General features: G+C 33.6%; 2 protein-coding genes and 1 long non-coding RNA gene across 11 annotated transcripts; 1 reads left to right on the top strand and 2 right to left on the bottom strand.

The window, feature by feature from the left end:
• Window positions 1-215: 215 nt before the first annotated feature.
• LOC120266527 (photosystem II repair protein PSB27-H1, chloroplastic) lies at window positions 216-1,255 on the top strand. The gene has a single exon (XM_039274168.1). It carries the CDS (start codon window positions 577-579, stop codon window positions 1,093-1,095), a length of 519 nt encoding a protein of 172 aa, XP_039130102.1. The 5' UTR covers window positions 216-576; the 3' UTR covers window positions 1,096-1,255.
• A 3,279-nt stretch (window positions 1,256-4,534) lies between these two features.
• LOC120267430 (ELMO domain-containing protein A) lies at window positions 4,535-12,059 on the bottom strand. 8 transcript variants are annotated; one of them, XM_039275079.1, is made up of 10 exons: window positions 11,725-12,058; window positions 11,419-11,551; window positions 9,965-10,077; window positions 9,518-9,586; window positions 8,529-8,644; window positions 7,637-7,691; window positions 7,364-7,484; window positions 5,315-5,362; window positions 5,126-5,217; window positions 4,535-5,022 (listed from the first exon to the last, which is right to left on the bottom strand). In XM_039275079.1, exons 3-10 carry the CDS (start codon window positions 10,067-10,069, stop codon window positions 4,921-4,923), a joined length of 708 nt encoding a protein of 235 aa, XP_039131013.1. In that variant the 5' UTR covers window positions 10,070-10,077; window positions 11,419-11,551; window positions 11,725-12,058; the 3' UTR covers window positions 4,535-4,920. The 8 variants fall into 8 exon arrangements, with proteins under 8 accessions (XP_039131013.1, XP_039131010.1, XP_039131015.1 ...); XM_039275076.1 differs by having other exon boundaries at window positions 5,126-5,220; window positions 11,725-12,057; XM_039275081.1 differs by lacking the exon at window positions 7,637-7,691 and having other exon boundaries at window positions 5,126-5,220; window positions 7,364-7,470; window positions 11,725-12,059.
• Window positions 12,060-14,646: 2,587 nt separating this feature from the next.
• On the bottom strand, window positions 14,647-22,055 carry LOC120267035. 2 transcript variants are annotated; one of them, XR_005538378.1, is made up of 2 exons: window positions 19,353-22,055; window positions 14,647-15,261 (listed from the first exon to the last, which is right to left on the bottom strand). It is a non-coding gene; the product is annotated as an uncharacterized LOC120267035 (long non-coding RNA). The 2 variants fall into 2 exon arrangements; XR_005538377.1 differs by lacking the exon at window positions 19,353-22,055 and adding an exon at window positions 15,343-19,345.
• Window positions 22,056-24,077: the final 2,022 nt, after the last annotated feature.

The raw sequence follows: 24,077 nt of genomic DNA, 5'->3' as shown, positions 1-24,077 counted from the left end.
AAACTATTTTATTATTAAACAATAACTAAAATTGGCTTTGTAGGGTATACTAGTTTTTTACCCTGATGTAGGTTTAAGCTCGTAGCTCTCACCTAACACCCCAATCATCATATGAGAATGCACAAGTTGGATAATTAATTCCCAAATTATATTTTTTGTTTTTATTAATTAAAAAAAAAAATCCACCGGTACAGTAAGAATTAAGAGCCTACAGTTTTTGTTTTTCTGATCCACAAGACCCCTCCAAATCTGCATGATCCAGTGACAAAGGCTTTGTGGAGATAAGGTGATAAGCCCACGTGGCACTCTTCATCTCTCTTCTCCCCTCGAGACCCGAGTGGTGCTCTCCAGGCTCCGCCACTTTCTCTCTTTCCCACTGCTCATCGATTCCCCTGGTACTGATTTAAGAGTTTGCACTTTAACTAAAATTACATATCGGCGCTGACCATTCCCTCGATCCCTTCTTTAGTTTACCATTGAATGCAGCAGCAAAATTAACCCACCTTCTACTTTTTCATAAAAGAGAGAAAAAAAAAATCCCCTAACCATCTGCCAATCAAGAGTAGCTGCAGAGCCATGGCCTCATCATTCCTTCTGACGACTCCGCCCACCAAGAAACCCACATGGGCCTTCACTTCCGTCCCATCCTGCAGAGCAATTGTTGCTTCAGCTGGCAATAATGCCATGCGGACCAATGTGACTCGCCGAGAGCTGGGCATTTTTATAGGAGCAGGGACGGTGCTACTTGTGCCACTACTACCTGCGGCAATGGCTGCCTCAGATGAAGAGTACGTGCGGGAGACCACAGAGGTTATCGGCAAGGTCCGGTCGACCATTAACTTGAATAAAACAGACCCAAATTTGGCGGCTGCTGTGGCTGATTTACGCGAGGTCTCCAACACTTGGGTGGCCAAGTACCGCAGGGAGAAAGCTCTCCTCGGTAGGGCCTCCTTCCGTGACATGTACTCGGCTCTCAATGCCGTCTCAGGCCATTACATTAGCTTCGGGCCTACAGCACCCATTCCTACCAAGCGCAAGGCCAGGATTCTGGAAGAGATGGATACTGCTGAGAAATCCCTCCTCCGCGGACGCTAGGGAACCCAACCAAGCTTTATACCTAGGCATGCATCCTCTCTCTTAATCTCATTTCATCTATTTTATCTCCTACATGTGGGCAAATTTTTGGCATATATCATCATCCACTGCGGGACTGATGCTTTATATATATATATATATGTGGTCTTTTCCCTTCTCATGGTTTGAATTTGGTCTGCAACCATGCCCTCCTCAAGTTCTGCCTGCGATCTAATCATAGATCACTCTAGTCATATACGCATTATTAGCCAAGATCTTAATGCTTTCATAATGATTGATCAAATAACATGATTGAAACCAATCTGTGCCCACTGGTGAATTTATTGATTTAGCTATGCCATTTATATATCTCTCAACGTAAGTGCAGTGATTTTTATTAGGTCAGAATTGTACAATATTTAAGGAGGTAATTTGCATAATACCACATAGAAGGCAAAAATAAAAAAGAAAACCATATGTTATTAAAAAAAAAGGAAATTAATCTAATATTAGGTATGTTAAAAGGGCACGATTAGTTTTTGTTTGAAAAGGTGGATAAACCACATAAAGGGCATTAGTTATGTGATCTGGATTAGTGAAAAAAATGTGGATAAACTATGACTTTGTTGAGAAAAAAAGACAATGAGCTGGATTAGTTATTACAATAACACAAGCTAGAAGACTATTGCCCACACAATTAATTTTGTTCTTTAATTTGTTTTTTTCTCTCTATTATCTCTTGTGTTCTTTGTTTTTTTTTTAAAAAAATAAAATGGATAAACTATAAATTTATTATTTACTTGTGTTCATTTTGTTGTTTCTTTTTATTTTGATAAAACAATGGTTTACTTATTTTTATTAAAAAAAATATGCCTACATGCCTTGTGGACAAGGGAATCTTATTGAGAATGTTGTGTTGTAGGAACATTCCTATATAGCATTGTAACTAGGCATGAACTTTCTATTTAAAATAAAGTGTACCAGTTGATGCACAATACAATGAACACTGGTGTAAAAACTGTAAATTGATAGGCAAGGACTTTGATTACACAAGAGTACAAGAGGTTCTTTGCATTTATTTAGGTGAAAAGTAGTATCTTCTTGCTCAAAGAAACAACACATCGTTTCAAAAGTTTTTAAGAAAAGAGCTATTAAGTAGCTTATTTTATTAAAACAAAGCTAAGATACATTACAACATGACAAGAGTCCAACAAGACAAGAAAAATAAAACCTTATTACAAAGAGATTATAATAAAACCTTTAACAAAAGTGTTTGGCACATATCCTACCTTCCTTTCGAATCTGTACCTCCAAGAGTGTAAGAAATGGTGATTCTACTCTGCTTTGGCATAATAACTGGCTAGAAGGTTGAGCTCCTAATGACATATGGCCTAGTCTCTTTAATGACTGCAACTTTCCTTGGATTACGATCAAATAGTTTTCACAAGACCTTCCTCCTCAGGATATATTCTTTCGTGCTGCCACCTCCTCAGAAGTTTGCCTTTCTTTTCATCCATTCCAGATTGTTCTAGCAATCAAGAGGATTTAAAAATCTGGAACTTGGGGAAGAACAAACCCTTCTCAGTCCTACCTTCTATAAATTTCTTATAGATGGTGGCTTGCGAAGTGCCCTACACCCTCAGTTCTGGAAAACTGAATTCCCAATAAAATTTCTCTTTTGCTAGTTAGCAAGTGAGGAGAAAATCCTTACTCTCGTTAACTTAGCCAACAAAGGTTGTAATTCTCAAAACGTAACTGGCACATGTGTACTGTGTTATAAAGGCTCAAAGACAACAGATCATCTCTTGCTCAGGTGTGAAGTCTAGGAAAGAATTTGGGATTTATTTAAGCAAACATTAAATATACATTCTCAGGCACAATCCCTTTCAAAGATTCTTGGATCCCATCCTTAGATGATCAGGAACAAGAATTGTGGAGCCTAATTTCCAAAGAAATTTATTGGAATATATAATTGGTAAATCATATTATTATATATCTTTTCCTTTCTTTTTCCTTCCGTAACCAAACAAGGTTTATTAGAGAACTCTCCTTTCCTTTCCCTCCATAAAATTTGTCTATCCAAGAGGGTTGAACCCATCCTTTCCTTTCCCTTACTTTCCCTCCCCTTACTTTCCCTTCGACTTTTGAATCTAAACACTATGTTAAGCAGCCCATCATAATCATAATGAAATCTAAATCTTGATAAAAATATTTATTTTGATATATTAATTAATTTTAATTATTTCTCTTAAATTTTACTTAGTGTAATAAAAAATTTAAATATATTTTATTATTTAAAAATTTGAATTTAAAATTTTTGTTAATTAATTATTTTAAAACTTGCAGTTCGACCCCTATATAATTTCTATCTCCGCCCCTGGATCTAAGGGATGCCATCAAACACCCCTAGATTTTAAAAAATTAAAGACGTACTTAAAAAATGTTTATATATCACACAAACTCTTTTAGGTGATGTTTGATTGAGGGTAATATTAGATTAGCTCTAGAATCTAGATTACATCATTTGGTAACTTAGGGTGAGAATATTATATTTCCGGAATTTGATAACTTAAGCAGCATTACCAGTAATGTGATTACCAACTCTAATGCATTATCCTGACCATAATGTAAAGTTTTTTCCCGTTATACATTTTGGATCCAATAAAAACACGAAAACATCAATTTTTTTTAAATTTTTTTAAAAAAAATTCATGTTTTGTTTTTCCACACATATTTTTTATATAAAAATATATTTATGGAAATATTCCATTGGGGATGAGAAAAACAAATAAGATTAATTTTTTTTAAATATTAAGTTGTAATAAAATATATTTATCTAAAATAATTAAATTTGACTTAATTAATATTAATAAGAATTAAATATTTTAAAAATAAAATTTACTTTTTTTAATAATAACACATTTATTATCAAAAAATTTTGATATTTAAACCAAAATTTTATGAATTTTTATATCTTTGCCCAAAAAGATATTTTTTTGTAAAAAATCAATTGATAATATAAAATTTCTTGTGAACGATAAGTGTAAGATTCGGTGAACCAAATTATATACCTTACAATTATTTTATTCATGAAATTGTTTTTGAAAATAATTGTATTTAGATCTTTATAAACTGAGTTAAATATACTCAAATTTATTTTATGATTAATATGCATCATAATATTAAGTTTTATTATTTTTTATTTTGAATTGGCGCATGTAATTTGCTATATATATATATATATATATATATATATATATATATATATATATATATATATATATATATATATATATATATATATATATATAATGTTTTTTATAGATAGTTTATAGAAAAATTTGTTTTTGAATATATCAAAGCATGTTTCCTAAAAACAAACCCAAAAAAAAAAAAAGTTTTAAAAACAAAAAACTGAAAAAGCCATGAAGAATGTTTTCAAAACAAAACAGCCCTTGATTTTATTTGTTTCCTGGCTGTCCTCTTTCTGCATTTTTAAATATTGTGACCTAGATTACAGTGAACGGAAAAGAATTAAAAAGAAACATTCTTCCTAAATAAACATTTTCAGAAAAGGTCGGTTATTAAAATAACACATACAGCTCGCGCAAATTTCCATTTTGACCGTACCCTTCGTATATTCCTAAAATGCTACATACCAAATTTCTGACTGTAGGTGAATCACACATGGTTGACTGACCTCTAGCTTGACAGGAACCACCGTAACACACTCGAGATTGCTGAAGGCTCTGCAAACAACCCATCATTTTTGTCCCAACATAAAAAGGGATACTTAATAATAACCACTCAGTAATTGCAAGCATTTACAGCTGAATCAAGATGAAACTATTTGTATAACAAATTGTAGGCTGGTAAATCACGAATCCGGTGGATATCATCTAAAGAAAGTTCCCTCTCTAACTGAATTCTTGTTGCATGTATTACCTCCTGCAAAATATGGAAGCATCAGATACATACAGCGGAATGACGCATGCATGTCGGATTCAAAAACTAACTATTCCTGCAGATAGAAGAAAAGGATTGAAAAAACCTTAAACTGAAGGTAAGAAGCACGCATTGCGAGCCATTGGGCATCCATCATTTGAAACGCTATGCAGTACAGTACATCAAAGGCTGCTTCATCTTCTGTGGACAACAAAGCAATGCATGTGACAGGGAGATAATGGCCACACTAATGAAACTGGACAAAACCATTCCTTGCATACTGTGTTGTCCTCACCTGACAAAATTTTTAAAAAGTTCACACCTGGAAGCGATTTGGGCTTTGCTGCACAACAAGAAACAGTCACCAGAATGAGCATCCCAATCTGTTAATGTAAATAAATTTTAAGCTTCATTTCACTTCCATTATTTAATACTTGACAAGACAATTTGGCTAGGAAATATAGCGGACATAGTGCTGCTGCTGTTGTTTTTTTTTTTTGGTTGGGGAAAGAACAGGCTAGAGGCCAACAACAATCACCATATTCTAGGTATGAACTTTTGGCACTAGAATACGAATTATCTTGGGTCTGACATAAGATTTTTAGCTAACTACAAAGTATCCTAAGCTATATCTATGGCCTTACCCATTCCTATAATCTATATGAGTAATTTTTATTCTTGCATTGAGGAAAAAGTGAAGTCCTTCGTTACAAAGAGAAAAACAGTTATAAAAATGCAATCACCATATTGGTATAGATTGTTGCAAAAAGTTCTTTTTTTTTTTAACAATCTTTCTGTTTGCTTAAATATAAATATTATTAGATACAAACCAAATATACCATCTAGGTTTGACTGAACCAAGCTAACAAGAGAAACCGAAGCCTAACCAATGTGGATTTTTAATTACTCTTTTGATATGTGCTAATCTATGTTAACTAATTATGTTGCAAAAAATCAAACAAATCAATTAATCAAGCTTTGATACATTACTAGATGCAAACCAACCACAATATCTAAGCTTAATAGGATGGGAGATCCCAGTGAAACCAACACATGACTATTAGTTACTCTAATAAAAGTAGTATAATGACTTACAATTCAGTTTTTCACAAGCGGACAAAACATATTAATATTGATTACTACTTTATTTGCTAACATTTCAAGTAGGGCACCATCACTTTTTCTTATATTTAGACTTCTCCTGCTATGTTCATAAAAGCTCTCATTTGGCTCAATTTGAGTTTCTTTTAGGCAAACTATTGATGTTCAATACATTAACAATTTGAGGGTCCATTTGATATGCGAAAATTTGCGGTATAGCACAACACAACTTCTTTTGTCACCTGTTTGATTTGCAAATAGGGTAGAACTATAGCATAAAAAGGTGATTAGGTACAACACAACTTTGTAAATTTTTATACCTCTAAAACCATGGTACAAAACATTTTACTAAGGTACAACACAACTAAGGACAAAACTACTCCACTAAAAATAAAAAAAATACAATGCCTCAAAGAGGGATTAGGTTTCTCACAATTCTTCTCTTCAATCGAGAATTGCATGGTGATCACTGGAGCAGACCATGATCACAACTGACACTAGGTTGTCCATTGGCTACAACCTAGGATATCACAGTAATTTTACAAATTTTTGTCCATTATTAGCATGAATCAAATAGAGAACAACACAAAATATTTTGTGTTGTCCATTGAATATCAAACATAAAACAATCCAAACACTTGTTTTGTAACTCAACCACTAGTAGCATACTATATTGCTTGTGTTGTTCTACTCTACAAATCAAACAGACCCCAAGGGAGGATATTTAAGCGGTATTATTTAATAATATAGTTATTCATATGCCTTTATCCTAATTTAGTTTAAAAGAGCAATAATGTATTTTAGGAATATGTAGATAACTCTAATTATCCAGTTCTTGGTATAAGAGTATGGGAACCTTTAGTTTGCCATTGAGAAGACTATTTTGATTTTGAAGATGTATTAATAAATTCTTTACTTCCAATCTTCTTTGATTTGCTTGGTTTGGTTTGCTTCTATTCATCAGTTCATCCAAAAACAAGATGTACAAGTTTAACATCAATCATATTGTCAATGTACATGATATATATCATATACACATGGCATCACATAAGTCATTGCTAACTTCTATCAACCCCCACATTATAAGTCATACATTTACCAGTTTCTTGATGTTCCTTGATGTTTCTTTGACAATAAGATTCATCTTCTCTCAACTTTGCAACTATCTAGCAATCAAAGGCAATTGTGCTTCCTGAATCCTAAGGGAATATTTACTTGATGCAAGATATTTTTCTCCACTGACCTGAGTACAGATCCAACATCTGGATTAACATAAATGAAACATTAATGCCTGCAACAGCAAAGGGGTACTCCCATGCAGATCGCATCCCTTCTTGCTTGAATAATATCCTATTATAAGAAGCCTTCATGTGAAGTTTGAGTTCAAATATTAGTTGCAAACCACCAAATAAAGTTAATAACAATGCAAGCCAGTCTTGAGTTCATAAAGGAACAAGCATTAAATAACAAAAATATGTTTTATGAGATGCCAAATAACAGGTCTATGCAGCTGTACCGGATAAGTCCGAGCAAAAAACAGAAGGTTCTCAAGTGAAACAAACCCACAACCTCTGAAACAAATGAAAGAAAGGTATCAATGCATCATAAAATTGATCCACAAATGTCATGAGCGCTTTCAAGTTATAAACAAATAATTATCACCAGAGAAGACTGATGCTACACATACACTTATTAACTATTTAAGTCATTAGTCAGTGAAGCAGTGTGAAATTGATTTAAATTCGGTCTGAACCAGTTAATGATTCAAAAACTTCTTGTTTTTATTGTCACATCATTCTGCTCAACAGGTGGTAAACCATCTAACAGAATGAGGGCATGGTTAAATCTATCAAAGAGAATTGATGACATACACACAGTCATATGAATTATTTCACTAACTAAAGTCAATTAAGTGCTGAGAAACTTAATTAAATACATGAACACTAAATCATAAAAATTTGCAGTTTGTCTAATAAACACAGTTTGTCTAATGGACAATTAATTACCCTGAACCAGTTACTGGAGCATTGTGTTTTTCTTGTTACATTATGCAGCTCAACAGATGAACTTCTAAGAGAATGAGCACATAGATAAATTTATTTTTATTTTTTACTTAAATAAGCATTTTATGATCTTGCAAAAATTTGAACTTGTGCACATATAAATGGAGTTTCAATAGCAGATATGACTCACGCCCCAGTCATACTAGATTTACAGAATGATTAAAGAGGACTTTAAGTTAAACAACATAATCACGATTGTAAATTAAAAAGTTGTCTATTAGATAGAGCTTTCTACCATCCAAGATAACAACTAGTAATGATCACAAAAAACCTTAATGACTAATAAAATTTATGCAACAAAATGTGAACGTCTGTGATGGGCAAAGTTAACAAGATTTCGTTTACCTAAAGTCAGTCGATGGATTTGGTCCCTGCCATCCCATATCTTTCCACTGCTCAGATACCAAGCCTGAAAGATCTGTATCTGGAAAGGAAGCCTGCCACAATGCCCTGAGAGCTTCCTGCCAATAAAGGGCAAACAAGGAGTACAAAGTGTTAATATAAATGATAAGCAGATGTCGAACAAAACGTAAATATAAATGAGAAGCAGATGTTGAAATTATGCAATAAAATTTTGATGGTTTCCACAAGAATAAACTAAGGTGCATAAATTGGTCATCATACACCAAAAGAAGGTTGACAGGTTGGATAATCTTTCAGCAAAGATTATAGAAAAGTTGTTTGGACTTGAATATAATTACCGGTAAAAAAACAAAACTATTTACAACACAAACTCAAGACTTGTGCACTTTCATTTTGATTGCCAATACCAGAAAAAGAGGACAAGTGAAGCAGGCAAATTGTCCCATTTGTTTTCAAAATGTTGACATTTGTTGTTGTGCACGGGGCTGGTGTTCTGCAGTCCATGACCGAAGCTGGCAGAGAAGAAAGTTGGCATGGCTTATCCTTTACAAAGGCTAATGACAATGACTCATAAAGAGAACCAATCAAACACTTCCACATAGCTGCAGACTCAGAGAGATTTGAAGGGAATCTCTAGCTGATTTTAATCAGCCAGGCTGCGTTTTCTTAATGTAAACTTTTTTTTGTCTTGTTGTGTGGTTCTTTTCATGCTATTTTTAGACCAGAAAAACACCCTCCACCCACTCAATAAATTTATATCTAACTTATCATAGTGTGGTTATCCATAAAAAAGTCCAAGATATCTCATACGGAACAACTTATATATACCTCAATAACAAAAAATGAGCTGGGGTTATTACTTACAATGGCTTCAGATGGATTCCACATGCAGAATGTGTACCATAGAATGAAGCAGAAATTATACATGTCAAAAGTATTTCAAAGTGACCTGGATGGAAAAAAGTTTATACTTGATGATCTGGTCGGGTCTCATCAAAAGGCACATTTAACCGTTCCTGTAGTCTTTGCAATCTTTGCTCCTGCAAGGAGGTCAAATCATGAGAAGGGAAGACTAGAACATATGCTTGTGCACAGAGATCTCTGATAAAAAACTCCATTAAGTATCTAATCTAGAGGCATACTTTTGGGATGACAAAAAACAGAGCACCTAAACAATTATGTGCATATTACCCATTCCACAAGGAGGTGGAGGCATCCTTCAGGAATTTCAGCTGAACAAATTCTGATTGATTAAAGTGAAACTTACACATGTAGCTTGTGCCACAAGGCTGTTAAAGAGAAATGACTACGAGAGTACAGGCAATGCATGCTCACACTCAACAAACTTGGATTGAAGAAAAAGCAATAAAAAATAAAAGGAAAACATGGTTAGTTGCAGGCATGACATGAGAGTTCACCTGAAGAGGAGTGAGGACATAATCAAGGGGTTTTTCACCACCAGCATTGCGCTTATTAGCAGAGCGGTAAAAGATTCCTCCAAGCCATGATCTTGGTCCAACCATAGCATTAACTATGAGATCACAATGAGTTTGTTAGTGAGCTTACAGCAACAATAGAATGAGTTCCTTCCATGTTGTCGCTTTTGCAACTATCCTCTCACAGCCAAATATTTCTTGGCACATGATAAAGATTTTACAATTATATGAAATACGTGCAAGCATCTGTTCAGCTCGACTTCCTGTGGAGCTGGTGACCCCTCTCTTCTTATCCCAGTAAACTCATGTTTTATATACTTTTATTAGAAATAAAAGAAATGAAAAATTGAAAGGCTGCATTTCGTTTCAAGCAACGATATCCAAAAACTGGGCATCTAGGTAGGTCTCCAAAATGTAAAAGATTTAAATATAGGTAGGCATTTATTTTAAAAGTTATCTTAGAGAGGAGGAACTAACAAGAACAGGATTCGCAGCGTCTAGTTTCCTAGTTTTATTTGCCTGGGACCCCATTTTTCGTTACTGTGGGTGTAAAAATTTTTCTTATTCCATGGCTCTCAAAAAATTGCTGGGCATAGACTTTCGCGACCATGCCCACACTGGCGATTGCTTAAGGGCTTGCTTGGGAGAAGTTTTTGGAGGTTTTGTAAAGTAAGGTTATCTACCAAACCTTATTTGGATCCAGGGTTATTTGGAGGGTAGGGTATGAGAGGGTTAAATGGAGGGTTGAGAAACCTCCATTTACCCTCATTTCTCAACCCTCCAAATTGGGGGGTTAGCAAGGTTTTGAATTTTTCTTGGACCAAAATGCCCTCAACTTTTCCAAACAATTACATCTTTGTTTATTTAGGGTTAAGGATTTTTCAATAATGCCCCAATCTCAACTTTTCTGGACAAAAATGCCCTCAACCTTTTCAAACAATTACAAAAAATACCCTCAATTTTTTTGGACAAAAATGCCCTTAATCTTTCCAAACAATTACAAAAATACCCTGAATCTTTCCAAATAATTTTCTAAAATCATATTTATTTTTTAAAAGCATACTTATGGTAAGAGAATATTTATAATATTTGTTTTTTTATATGTCTTTTTTTGTTAGTAGTTTATAATAATATCTAACAATCTTATTACAACATACTAAAGGGTATTTTAGTAATATTACCATAAAACCTTACCATCTCTTAACTTCAATCCAAACATTAGAAGGTTTGATAACCTCCATTTACCTTACCTTAGCCCCAAACAAGGTATAACTTAAAAACTCCACTTTCCTTACTTTACCCTACTCTACCCTCCTTTATAAACCCCTCCTTCACCTCATCCAAGCAAAGCCTAAAGCTAGAACACCCCACTGAAACACACGCGCGCGCGCGCGCTTACTTAAGGAATGGATAATAAAATGAAGCCGGAGACTTACATCAATCGCTTATTGAGCATTGAGTTGGGTGGGTAACGGTCCTAAGTTCAGTCTTATGTTCCATGCAGATGCATCTTTCTTACAGGACTCAAAGTCAAGACCCTTGATCTCATACCCTAACATCTTAATCACCCTGCAAAAGATGCTTAAGATGGTCATGTTCTCAATAGAGATTTTGGAAGTACATCCTCATTTATTCTTAAAGGAAAAAAACAATAACAGCGTAAATAATCTTTTGTAATTAGAACATCACGACAGTTCCCTGTTGAGGAGGAGAAAGATGAAGGAAGAGGCGGAACGGTCCACCTGAAACGAGACGTGAGAAGGAAGAGTAGAGTCAACTGGTCCCATTAGGTATTAGACGGAACGCCGGGCGGTGGAGCAGGTTCCCGTTGAGGATGTTGGCAGTGAAAGGGGATCCGGAGTGCTGCTGCCTATCTTGGTCGGATAAGAGGCCAGACTAAAACATGCACCTCCAATCCACCCCTCTCGCCAACCCTCAAACTTCGCTTTAACGCACGGACCGCGTCTCCCTCACTAGTGCCCGGGAATGCCGCTCGGCCCTCCATTTCATTGCTGCGTTTTCTAGAATTGTTGCTTATGCAAACCAGATTTAGGGAGAATGGCCGCGGTTATTTAAATTTAATCAATATAAATAAAAAATGTTAGATTTTCATACATTTCTTTAACTTATATATACAGGTAATTCGAAAAAGAGTACAGTGTTGACAGAAAATAGTGGGCCCAAAGATGGATGATTTTTGAACTTTCAAAGTTAATTTTGGAAAATAAATAAAAACGCTCGTGATTATTTTGTTTAATCAGTTGACAGAACTTTCTTAAGTCGTGCTATTTCGTAAGTTTTATTTTAAAAAATTCATTGCAATTTTAATTTACAAATAAATTAAACACTACTGATATCTTTAGGGGAATTAATTACTTCAGCACAATTTTAAATTATTAGTCCAAGACAAATATAATTCATCTTATTGCACCATAGTTTTAAATTAGTAAAAATTACCAAAAACACCCTCTAAATTAGCAATATGTACAAATTATCTCTCTAAATTTGATTATCCATAAAAAACCCCTCCTTTTTGAATGCTGATGAATTTGAAACCCCTAAAAGCGTTTAATGGAGTTAGTTTTTGAATTTTTGACTGAAATTATCCCTTGCAGTGGGAAGTTGTGGCAAGTGAGGCCCTGGTTTGACCATAAAAGCTCTTTCATTTGTAATAATTTTTTTCCTCTTCAAGAGGAAGTAGTTTTTTTTCTTGGTTAATCCCCAGAGAACACCATTATTGACACTGCTTTCTTTTTTCTCTCTTCATCTCTTCAGCTTTTCCTTTTCAAAAGTTGTCGTTGCCTGGACATCTTCTATAGGATTGGACCATTGCCTCAGTTTTTTTTCTTGGTTAATCCCCAGAGAACACCATTATTGACACTGCTTTCTTTTTTCTCTCTTCATCTCTTCAGCTTTGCCTTTTCAAAAGTTGTCGTTGCCTGGACATCTTCTATAGGATTGGACCATTGCTTCGAAGGAAAACTCCAGCGCAACTCTTCGGCATTTCATTAGTTTGCGCTCCAAGGTATTGAGGCGAGGTGGACGCCGTTGAAAATGTTGTATTGTTTACCTTTTGTTTTGATATTCTGTGGGTTTATTTCTGATTTGATTTGTAAAGTATTCTTTGCAAGATCTACCATTATGTCCGCACTCGTGGTAATAAACTGAGTTTTTTAAATGGTTAGCGGCTACAAAATATTGTCCGATATTCAATGATAAAACTTTAAATTTTTCCCTTTTTTGCAAATCTGGGAAACCACATATCATAGAATCGAAAAAAAAATTCATCATTCCTTATTTTGCAAAACTCGGAAACCACATGGGTTTTTTTTGTACTTTTCCCTAAACAAAATTACTTCCAACCACATCATACAGTCTAAATTCTGAGTAATTACCAAAATATGCAATTACATGTGAATTACAAGTTTTTTTTCAAACAAACCCTCAATGCTTTTTCCTTGTCTTTCTTTTTTTCCCCCTGTTTTCTTTTTATTTTATGAAAAGTAGACTCAATAATCACCATACACAAGAATAGAAGACAAACAAAATTAAGATCATGTCAAGGAATATAGCATGTGCACGTATGCAATGCATCCTTCAGAATTTAGAGGAATCATTTTCAAACAAACAGAAGATTACCAACGCAAATCAAAATATGACAGTATGAAGAACATAAGCATACTGCTGATGCTTTAAAAGACAATCTACAACAAGATTTCACATCTCTAATATTAGTGAACACAGGCCACAAAAATCCTAATTCATCATTGATTTGGAAGTTTAAAGTATAAATTTATATTCCAAGATTTTCCTTTAAACTTTAGAAGGTTACAAACGAATGGTGAGTAACAAGATCACAAACTCAAACAAGAAAAATTCACCATGTATGATAGAAAACACTAGCAAGAATCCTTCTGAAAACAAACAATGCATCATTTAATTAACACCAATTGAGCCTACAAGATAAAAAAGGGAGCATTTACATTACAAAAAGGAAGTCTAGTGCACACTATAATTTTGTCAATGAAAACAACTATTCTGAAAATAACAGAGCCCACCAAATTTCAATAATAATTAGATAACCCCATAATATTGTGGAAGCAAATAGAATATGATCTCACAATAAATTATTGCACCCATAATAAATAAAGCATAACAAAATATGTGGCATCAGCCAATAATATTTTGATTACCAAATTTTAAAGGAAATACCTAATACATAAAAGACTAACAAATAACTAGCGCATTTCTTTAAGAAAAAGGAGAAACAAGCATACAAAATTAATGCTCTCTAGCTTAGTAAAGTTTGCAGAGCACCAAAAGCTAAATTGTAAAAGATTATCTCACCATCAGGCTAAAACACTGATAAAAGAAATATAACTATAAATTTGAATTCATTTCTAGAAAAATTATTGGCCAGTTATGAAATTTCTCATTCCATCTCCCTCCTCCTGACATCATCTCCTTCAAGCAATTACCGCCATATTGTACAAGTCAACAGAATATTCACCCTATAGGCCACAATGGCTCAAATCACCACAAGCAATACGGCTAACATGCCTTAAATAACTCCTTGACTTATTTTTTATCTTAAACAACCAAAGTTATATATTAAGCAAAATGATGAGCATTAACAAAATGTTACTGCAAGCATAACAGATGGCTGGCAACAAGCAACCCAATAAGTCATGCAAAAAAAAATGTTTAGTCCATCAACAGAAGGATATGGTTGAATATGTTGAGTAATAAACTTGAACATACATCAAGCAAGCTTCAAGTATTTTACCATCTACGTACCTTAATTGAGGAAAATTTCAGCAGCTCGGCAGCTCGTGTTTCAGATGTGTAAGCCTCAATATTTGACTCTTTGAAGCAGCCCATGTTTTACAAGAGAAGCAGCCCACGTGTAAGTCTCCATATTTGACCAAATACAACCAGTTTGTATGATTTTTTGGGGTAAATTTTTTATAAGGTCACTAAATTTTGACCCATTTTTTTTTTGGTCCCAGAACTTCAATTTGCATCAATTTGATTTCACCGGACAGTCAATCGAGCGATTTTGGCCCCCAATTGATTAAGTGGGCTCCAAAAAATCCAAGTCAGCCTACCCAACTTTAATTTGACGTGTCCACGTCACACAAAAAAAGGCCACATCATTCAAAACCCACCACATTACACGCCACATCAGTGTCATCTTCTTCCTCCTTCGTGATTCATTGATTCACTCCCTCTCTCCATCTTAATGACTACATGAACAGGATGGGCATGGAGAGTAGATCCTTCAAAAAAAAAAAAAAATCAGAAAAATACATTAGAAAAGCATGAGATTAGAAAATAAGAAAGCGTGGAGGGATTTATACTTTCATAGCCTCCCAACAACTCAACTGCATGAACAAAACAAGCATGGAGAGGAGTACTCCAATGCATCCTAGGTGCACGAACATTGTTCTGGGCTGAAAACCTGGGGATATATCTTCACCTTGCAGTGCTTGAAGAAGTCACATAAATGATACTATTGCTGTTCTTGTAGTTGTTGCTGCTGCTGAAGCTGTTGATGATTGTGGTGATGGAAAAAAATGGGAAAGAAGAAGGGTGTTGGTAGAGAGGAATACCTCTGATGAATCCCATGGAGGAAAGGTCTCAATAATGAAAAGGTTTAGAGAAGTATGAAGAAGGATGGTGTGGATGTCGAGAGGAGATGAGAGTAGTGGAGGATATAAAAAAAGGAAGAGAAGGAATAGTAGGAAGAGGAGGAGAAGGGTGAGTGTTGTTGGGTAAAGTGAGGACATGAAGGAGGAAGAAGATGATGTTGATGTGCCATGTGACATGGTGCCTTTCCGGTGACATGGTGATAAGTGTTTTATTATACATATCCTATTGATTATCGTTTGCACTTAGGTGGTCTTCAAGAGTGTTTTTATGGATAATTTGGTACTTAGTTTATTCCATTTATACATTATAAGCACAACTGGAGCCGAAGGAATGAAATCGGGAGCCAAATGGGGCCGAAAACATCAAACAGAGAACTACACGGGCAAGGTACACTGCCATGTATCTTTCAGTGCATCGGCACGCTAAGTGTCCAAAAAAATACATGGTCCATGCATATATACTAGTGGGCCTTATATGGATTATACATAACTAAAAAGTCTTAAGACTTAGTGGCTCAATCCCTATACCTATATATAAAACCCATTACAATTTTATCACACAACTGATGTGAGACTATATTTCCAACACCCTCCCTCAAGTTCAACTGGGTCATTTTTTTTTGTTAGTTTGAACTTACTCAGACTTGTACACCATAGGTCTATTTTTACCAGAACTTGTACACTACTTTGTGTCTTAGAGGTCCTCCACACAAGGACTTGTACACTACTTGTGTCTCAAAGGTCCTACTCACATGGACTTGTACACCACTTGTGTCTCAGAGGCCCTATATATACATATTTTAATATATATATTGGGTTCCACTTAATTTCTCTGATACCATGTTAGATTTTTATATTTTGTACTAGTGGACCCTATATGGATTATACATAAGCTTAGAGTTTTTACACCAAAAAGTCTCAAGACTTAGTGGCTCAACCCCCATACTTATATATAAACCCATTACATTTCTATCACACAACTGATGTGGGACTATATTTCCAACATTATCATAGAGAGCTTGATTTTGGTAAAGTGACTGCGACGGCTAGGGTTTGGAGGCAAATCAAATAAGGAAGAAGGAGTTCGAAGGAGTAGCCGGAATGACGATCGAAGGTGACAATATCGGCTCACATTGATTCCTAGTGTGGAGCATCGAGTGGGGATTCTTCTTCCATGTTTAGTGTTCTAGGGCTTTATTTCCATTGCTTTGAGATGAACATGAATCCAATGGAGGGGTAATGTACTTGGGTGTTTAGATTTGATGTAGCTTGGGATGATTTTATTTTGATATTACTTTTAATATAGATCGCATTCGTCTTGTTGGGTTCATTTGTATCTCTAATTTTGTTGATTTAGCATAATGAGAGTGGCTACTCATTTTGATTGTGTGATTGAGATCAAGAGATTCATCACGTGAGATCACCAATAGATGAAAGGAATTAAGAGTGTGTGCTAGAGATAGGCCACTTGAGATTCCTCCGAATTAGAGTCGTGTAGCGAGAGCTCCGATTACTATTAGGGATTTCCTAGATCTCTATGCAGTCGTGTGAAAGTAGGGTTAGAAGAAATTCAATCCTATCGTAGTATGGGATTAGGTATTGGGGAGTTTTGAGAGCACTCGATATATATTTGAAATCCCTCGGTTCAACAATTCTAAGGTTTGATCTATATATAATTGCAATTACTTTAACTCTAAAATCCCAAGTGAAATCTTATCCGGACATCTTTTTCATCTATTGATTTCTTAATACTTAAACTTGCAATTCAAGTCCTTTTATTCTTAGGTTTAGTTAATTTGACACTTAATTGATATTTCGTTGTAGCTAGATAACAAGATTGGTGTTAATACTTCTACTATTTATACCGTGTGGATTCAACCTTGCTTCTTAGCACTTTATTACATGATCGACACATACACAAGAGTGCGTCCTTATCATATGGACACCCCAAATGGACTTAAGAAGGTGTAATAGGGAAGCTGACTTGGATTTTACGACGGCCATGTAATCATTTGGGGCCAAAATCCCTCAAGTGACTGATCAGTGGAATCAAATTAAAGTTGCATGCTCAAATTGATGCAAATTGAAGTTTGATGACCAAAGTGAAAATATACCAAAATTTAGTAACCTAATGAAAAATTTACCATGATTAGTTGCCTTATAAGGAGACTCTTTGTATCGTTAGTGTGTGGATGTGCAAAATAAGAAAAAAAGCAACAAGATCTAGTTCTTCTATACGTGATTGTAGTTTATCACGTCGTCTTGTCCTCCTAGCATCATAGAGTACCTATGCACTATGTTCCGATACACTAATAAGGAAGAGAGAGTTACAGTGGGGGTCTAAGATGTGATACTATTGTATGACCCCAGGCGATTGATGCACAACTCAAAACGGAAGCGGGAACCATGTTGTCAAAAATTTTCTAAGTTTTGTGAGCTCTTCATTATGTGTTTGTGTAGAATTTGAGTTAATTCACATAATCACTTATTTAGATTTTTTCTGAGTTGTGTAAGTGTACACCACCTTCCAACAAGTGGTATTTGGGCCAAGATGACATCGAAAGCGGTCTCTCCATTATTCCGATATCCTCGACTCACTTAACTTAATTGTGAGAATAAGGCACATAAAATGAAGGCCATACTTGGTTTCCATTAAGTATGGGGTATTCTTGAAAAAGGCTTTGCACAGCTTGACACGAGGAAACACTTACCCCAACCTAGAAAGAAGCTTTGGAGAAAGAAAAGAAGAAGGATCAGTGTGCTCTCACTATCATCCATCAAGGTTTAGATGATGATATGTTCGAGAAAATGCAAATGAGACTACTTCCAAACAAGCATGGGAGACGTTTCATATTTCTGGTATGGGAATTCTGAAGGTGAAGAAAGTTCGATTTCAAACTCAAAGGGTTAAGTTGGAATCTTCCAAACAAATGAAATATGGTTGGTTGTACACATTAAGTTGTGGCCAAGAACAAAGATTAAATTATGTCAAGAGTTAACAATTGAAAAACATTATAACCATGAAACATGAATCTCCACAGTAAACAAGTGTTGCTATGGAGATTATGCAATTAACATTTAACATGCAACTATAAGTAGAAATTGTCATAAGGATGGGTAGAAAATGTCATGAGGATGTGTAAAATTAAATAAGGAGCCCTCACTAAACTGACCAAATGTAAAATAAGAAAACCAATTCCTTTTCAATAAAAGATCAAACTTTAAACTAAGAAAAACCAAAAGCAAGAACATCGTTCATTTAAGAAATAAATCAATTATCACATTACTAAGTATGAAAAATCAAAAACAACATCGTTCATCTAAGAAATAAATCAATTATCACATTACTAAATATCATAACAGTTTCATATCCACCCAAGAATTAAGCTAAAGATATAAAACATAAAGAACAAGCAGTAGAAAATCTTGCATTTAAGACAAGTATAACCATAAAACCCAACCCCCAAATCCTAATCTTTAAACTTGTAAATCCATAAAGTTAAACTAAACTAATTCCTAAACCAGTATAACCTTAAAGCCCAAGGCTGAAACCCTATTCCCTAAATCATTATAAACTAAAAACCAAAAATCAAAATCCTAGTCTTTAAACCAGCATAAACTTAAAAACCCAACTTCTGAAAGAATTCTGAAAGAAAAGGAAATCAAGCACTCTGAAACCCCATCTTATAAAAAGAAGGAATGGATTATACAGCATCTACCTGAAATCCTCACTAGCATATCCTTCAAATTTGAAGATGCACTCCAACTTGGTGAGAAAAGAGAAATCAATGGCAACCTTGAAATTCCCCACACTCCTCAGTGAACACAGAGGAGAGAGGATTCAAATGCAAAACTAAAATGGTTGCTCCCTCTCCGAGGTTTTCCTCTCTGCCCATCTCAGCTTTCTTCATCCTTCACTCTTGAAGAGGAGACAGGTTACACATAAGAGAGACAGAAACCAAATTATGATTAGGAATTTTATTTTTTGTTAAGTTGGGATTTTTTTAGACACTTGTTTCATATAGCATTGAGAATCATTAAATAACAGGGTCTAAATTACTCTTATGATTTCAGATATTGCTAGGGAAAAGGGATCCTTCTAATTTTCATTACAGATCTTTTGTTTTTAAAACTCTTTCACAATATATAATGTTAGTAAACTACTTGGAGTGTTAAAGACATTTAATATTTACAAGATAACTATTAAATTGCTGCTAATATGACAGAAACACTTCAATTTTTGCAAGGAGACGAGAAATTTGATGGAAATTAGACCATTACGGACACTTGAGTTATAAAGCTTATTAAGAATCATTATATAACGGGATATAATTTACACTAAGAGTTCCAGATATTGTTACAAAAGAGGGATCCTTGTATATTTCATTGGAGATCTTTCATTTTTAAATATCTTTCATGGTAATATAATGTACTTGCAGTATTAAAGACATTTAATATTTACAAGACAACTATTAAGCTGCCTTTAATATAACAATTACATTTCAATCTTTGCAAGAAGATGAGTTTAATAGAAAATAAGCAAATTAACTTAAAATTCATTACAAAAAAATTAAATTTTTGGTGAAGTTTCAATGATATAGATAAATCAAAGATGGAACCAAATCTCCTAACAGGGATGACGAACAACGAGAATATTAGATATCAAACTCACTGCCAAGTAAAACTTAAGCTATGAAACAACTAAAATACCAAAACCATTATATATCAAAATTCTTATCTTTCAAAAAGAAGATGGAAATAACCATCAAAACAAATCATCTATCTACACCCTAAATCCCAAGCATTTGAAGAAAATTAAAGCTCAATGTGATAAAAAGATAAGAAGCATAACAAAGTAACATTACATTGTATTGCAAAAAGTATATGCACTAGAAGCTGTCTAATTTGTTCACAACTCAAAAAACAAATCAAGAAAACTAAAGAAACATTAAAATTCCATAAACACCACTTAGCCCACATTAAAATTCCATAAACACCACTAAGACTCATGGTGCACAAGAAATATTGATGGTTTATATTCAATAAGGTTTTAAGAAATAAAAGTAATATCACAAATTTGTTTAGTTCAGATTGCACATAAATTGGAATCCAATGAGACCCGAAATCATATCACACCGGAAAAGTTGAATATCTAGAACAAAAATATTAAAATTCAATATGTTGGTTTGGGTGACAATTATCAACAAAGGAATTGTGCGTACATGTTCTAAATCTTGAAGAAAGATATATGTTACAAACAAGACTAAAAATATGGTGCAAACGTAAGGGGGAAAAACATGGCATTTAGAAAAACCATTTAAACATAACACAATTAAGGCCATAGATGGAAAGTACAAAATATTTAACTAGATTACCAAATAAGAAGTTCAAGCATTTGACAATATTTTTAAACAATCATAGCTACTTGTAGGAACAAGAAATTCATATTTTGAAATATTATCTTTGACACAAGTTCCAAGCAACAAGCATATTTCCTTATATAGATTCCTGATATCCACTTGGAAACTAGAAAAAGTTTGAATTTCGAGTTGGTGGTTATAAAAGATGAAAGCAATTCATTTAAGAGCTATCAAAGAAAAACATAAGAGCATGAAATATGGCCCTCATGTGAGGTGTAGTTTCATGGAGCCCTTCCTCTATGTGATGAATATCATCAAGCTATTATTAATAATAAGCAATGAATAATAAGTCAACACAAATCATCTATATTAATAGTCAAGTCTTAGACAATAGACTGCACCCAATTTCTTATAAATATCTCCTCAATATATTTCACCCACAAAATAACACATTGAAAGAAAAAGTAAAATGTTATAAGATAGCAAAAACATGAAATTCTTTATTAAACCAAGAAATAAATATTTCCTATTAATGGTCAATAAACCTTATATTCAAAGAGATAATAATACTCTCTTATCTGATCAAAAAGTAATGGGTAAATAATTAAGTTCTTTAGATTATGTACCACACCTACAAGTTGTGAAATAACCAATGATTGATTTCATACAAGCGTATAAACCATGATCAACAACACATACACATTGGATAGAACACACTAAAAATAGCGTGTAAATTTAGGTTGAGCAAGTGGCACCCGTCTAAGTTCAAACCAAATCTTAACACCAATAAAGTTCATAAAAAATATGGCAAAACCATGTGGCCAAATAATGTCATAACTAGCTAGTTTATGGACATAAATAAAACCAACAAACAGTTCCTTTTTAAAAAAAAGGACACGTTGGCATAATTGAACTCTATTAAAACTAATTGCGCTCATATTAAGTGGACTTCTTCACTTGGGGTAGTTTTGATGCAATGTCATGTGAAACTCCAAAAGCCCTAGATCAAGGTTAATACTATGGTCAACTGCTACATTTGTGTGGGTCACCCCAGCCGTTAACCTACATTTACATCAAAAGACACTTCAACGAAAAACATAAACATGAACATAGAAGAATATTTTTAAATACTACACATTTAAAGGGCAATCATAAGATAAAGAAGAAATATTGAATCTACACCTTGAATTTAGACATTAATCATATAATTAACTACGACTATATCCCACAAATAAGGCCGGTAAATTTCTAGTACTGCTAATAACCAATAGTATAAAGGGTAGTGAATATCAAACTCAAGTGCGCATAACTTCACATGGAAGATAAAGAATATACTAAGGGGCTGTTTGGTTACCTGTAACTAGCTGTAAGTAGCTGTAATGTAACTGGTTTTACATGTAAAATGCTGTTTGGTTTGCTGTGAAATCAGTTTTACATGTAAACAGTTTTGCAGTTTTGTGTACTTTTGCTGCATTTCAACTTACAGCAAAATTTTGCTGTAAGTTGAAATGCAGCAAAACATTTGGGCTAAAATCACTATTCTTCACTCTCCAAATTATGCATTAAAAGAAAATGAAAACTTACATGTAATCAATCGTTAATATAATTAAACTTATACTTATTTATATTTTATTAAATTTATTTTTTTATTTAAAATATACCAATTTTTTAATTAAAATTAAAGAATTTTATATATTTTTAATTTAATAAAATTATTATTAAGTTAATTAATTAATTAATTAATTAATTAATTAATTTACATTAGTGTTAAGAGTAGATGGGGAGAGTTAAATTAATTATTTAGAGTTAGTATTTAATTATTTAAGTTTCTTATTATTATTTGGCTTAGTTATTTGAGTTTCTGATTATTATTTTTAAATGTAATAAATACTTCATTAAATCATTTAATTTAATTTAAAAATTAAATTAGATTAAATTAAATTAATTATTTTAGTTTAAATTATTTTTTTAAAATGCATTAAATAATTAATAATAATACAGTATATTGGGGGTAATCTCACCCCTCTACTTACATGGTGACCATATCTTCTAACTTACATCAAACCAAACAAATTAAAAGTAATGCAGCATTTTCAGTTACAGCAAACCAAACCGCAGTGATGTAAATAGAAATGCAGCATTTTCACTTACACTGTAATTTCACTTACAGACAACCAAACAGCCCCTAAGTGGGCACAAAAAGAAAGGTATGAATCATATACTAAAAAATAGGTTTCACATAACTCACAAGCAATAATACATTAAAACAAAACTGAACCTCTCAAATAATAGCAACAAATTTAATAATAAAAAAACAATAATGTCCAAGCAGCCGATGAAGCCACCAAGTGAACCATGAAAATAATAATAATAATAATAAAGCAATAAAGTGGAAGGACAAGTACATATTAGGCCACTATTTTTGCCAATACCATTAGCTCTCTTTGCAATGTAAAAAATAAAAAAAATAGATGCCGGTGGGTTTGATCGAATTTGTGACTAATAATCATCAGTTTGAGACTAAAGAAACACTGCACGATGAGATTGCTAATAATATATGTGACAAATAAAACAATTGAGGGGTTTGGGAGTTTAAATGCATGAGAAATTTATATTAACTAAAACCAAAATGTGCCTTAAAAATTGGTCTACATGAATAAAATGGAATACAGATTTCATTAAGATGCTCATTGTTATATAGATTTCAGAATCACAAGGATTGCAGATCAGAAATTAATCCTACATTATGCAACAGACAAAACTATGCCACATAAATATCAATTATGAAATACTAACTTAAAAGACAGAACATGTGATATTTTCAAGATAATCCATGATGGCATGAGCATAATTGTAAATAACTAGGAAACATACACCACTCAGCACCAACATGTGTGGATGAGGAATAAATTAAATGTCGTGCTAGAAATATAAGGAAATTTAAACTATAAAATTCCAAAAATTTAACCATTAAAGAACAACCTTTATATTTTATGCACGCAAATATGACAGATATATTCAAGTTGTCACTCTAATACTTTGGTTCATGTTGAGGTTCACATTAGCCTCATCAATCAAGCTCCG

Source organism: Dioscorea cayenensis, chromosome 8 (assembly GCF_009730915.1).
Source record: "Dioscorea cayenensis subsp. rotundata cultivar TDr96_F1 chromosome 8, TDr96_F1_v2_PseudoChromosome.rev07_lg8_w22 25.fasta, whole genome shotgun sequence".
NCBI classification, from domain to species: Eukaryota; Viridiplantae; Streptophyta; class Magnoliopsida; order Dioscoreales; family Dioscoreaceae; genus Dioscorea; species Dioscorea cayenensis.
This window is presented reverse-complemented; position numbering and strand designations above follow the sequence as displayed.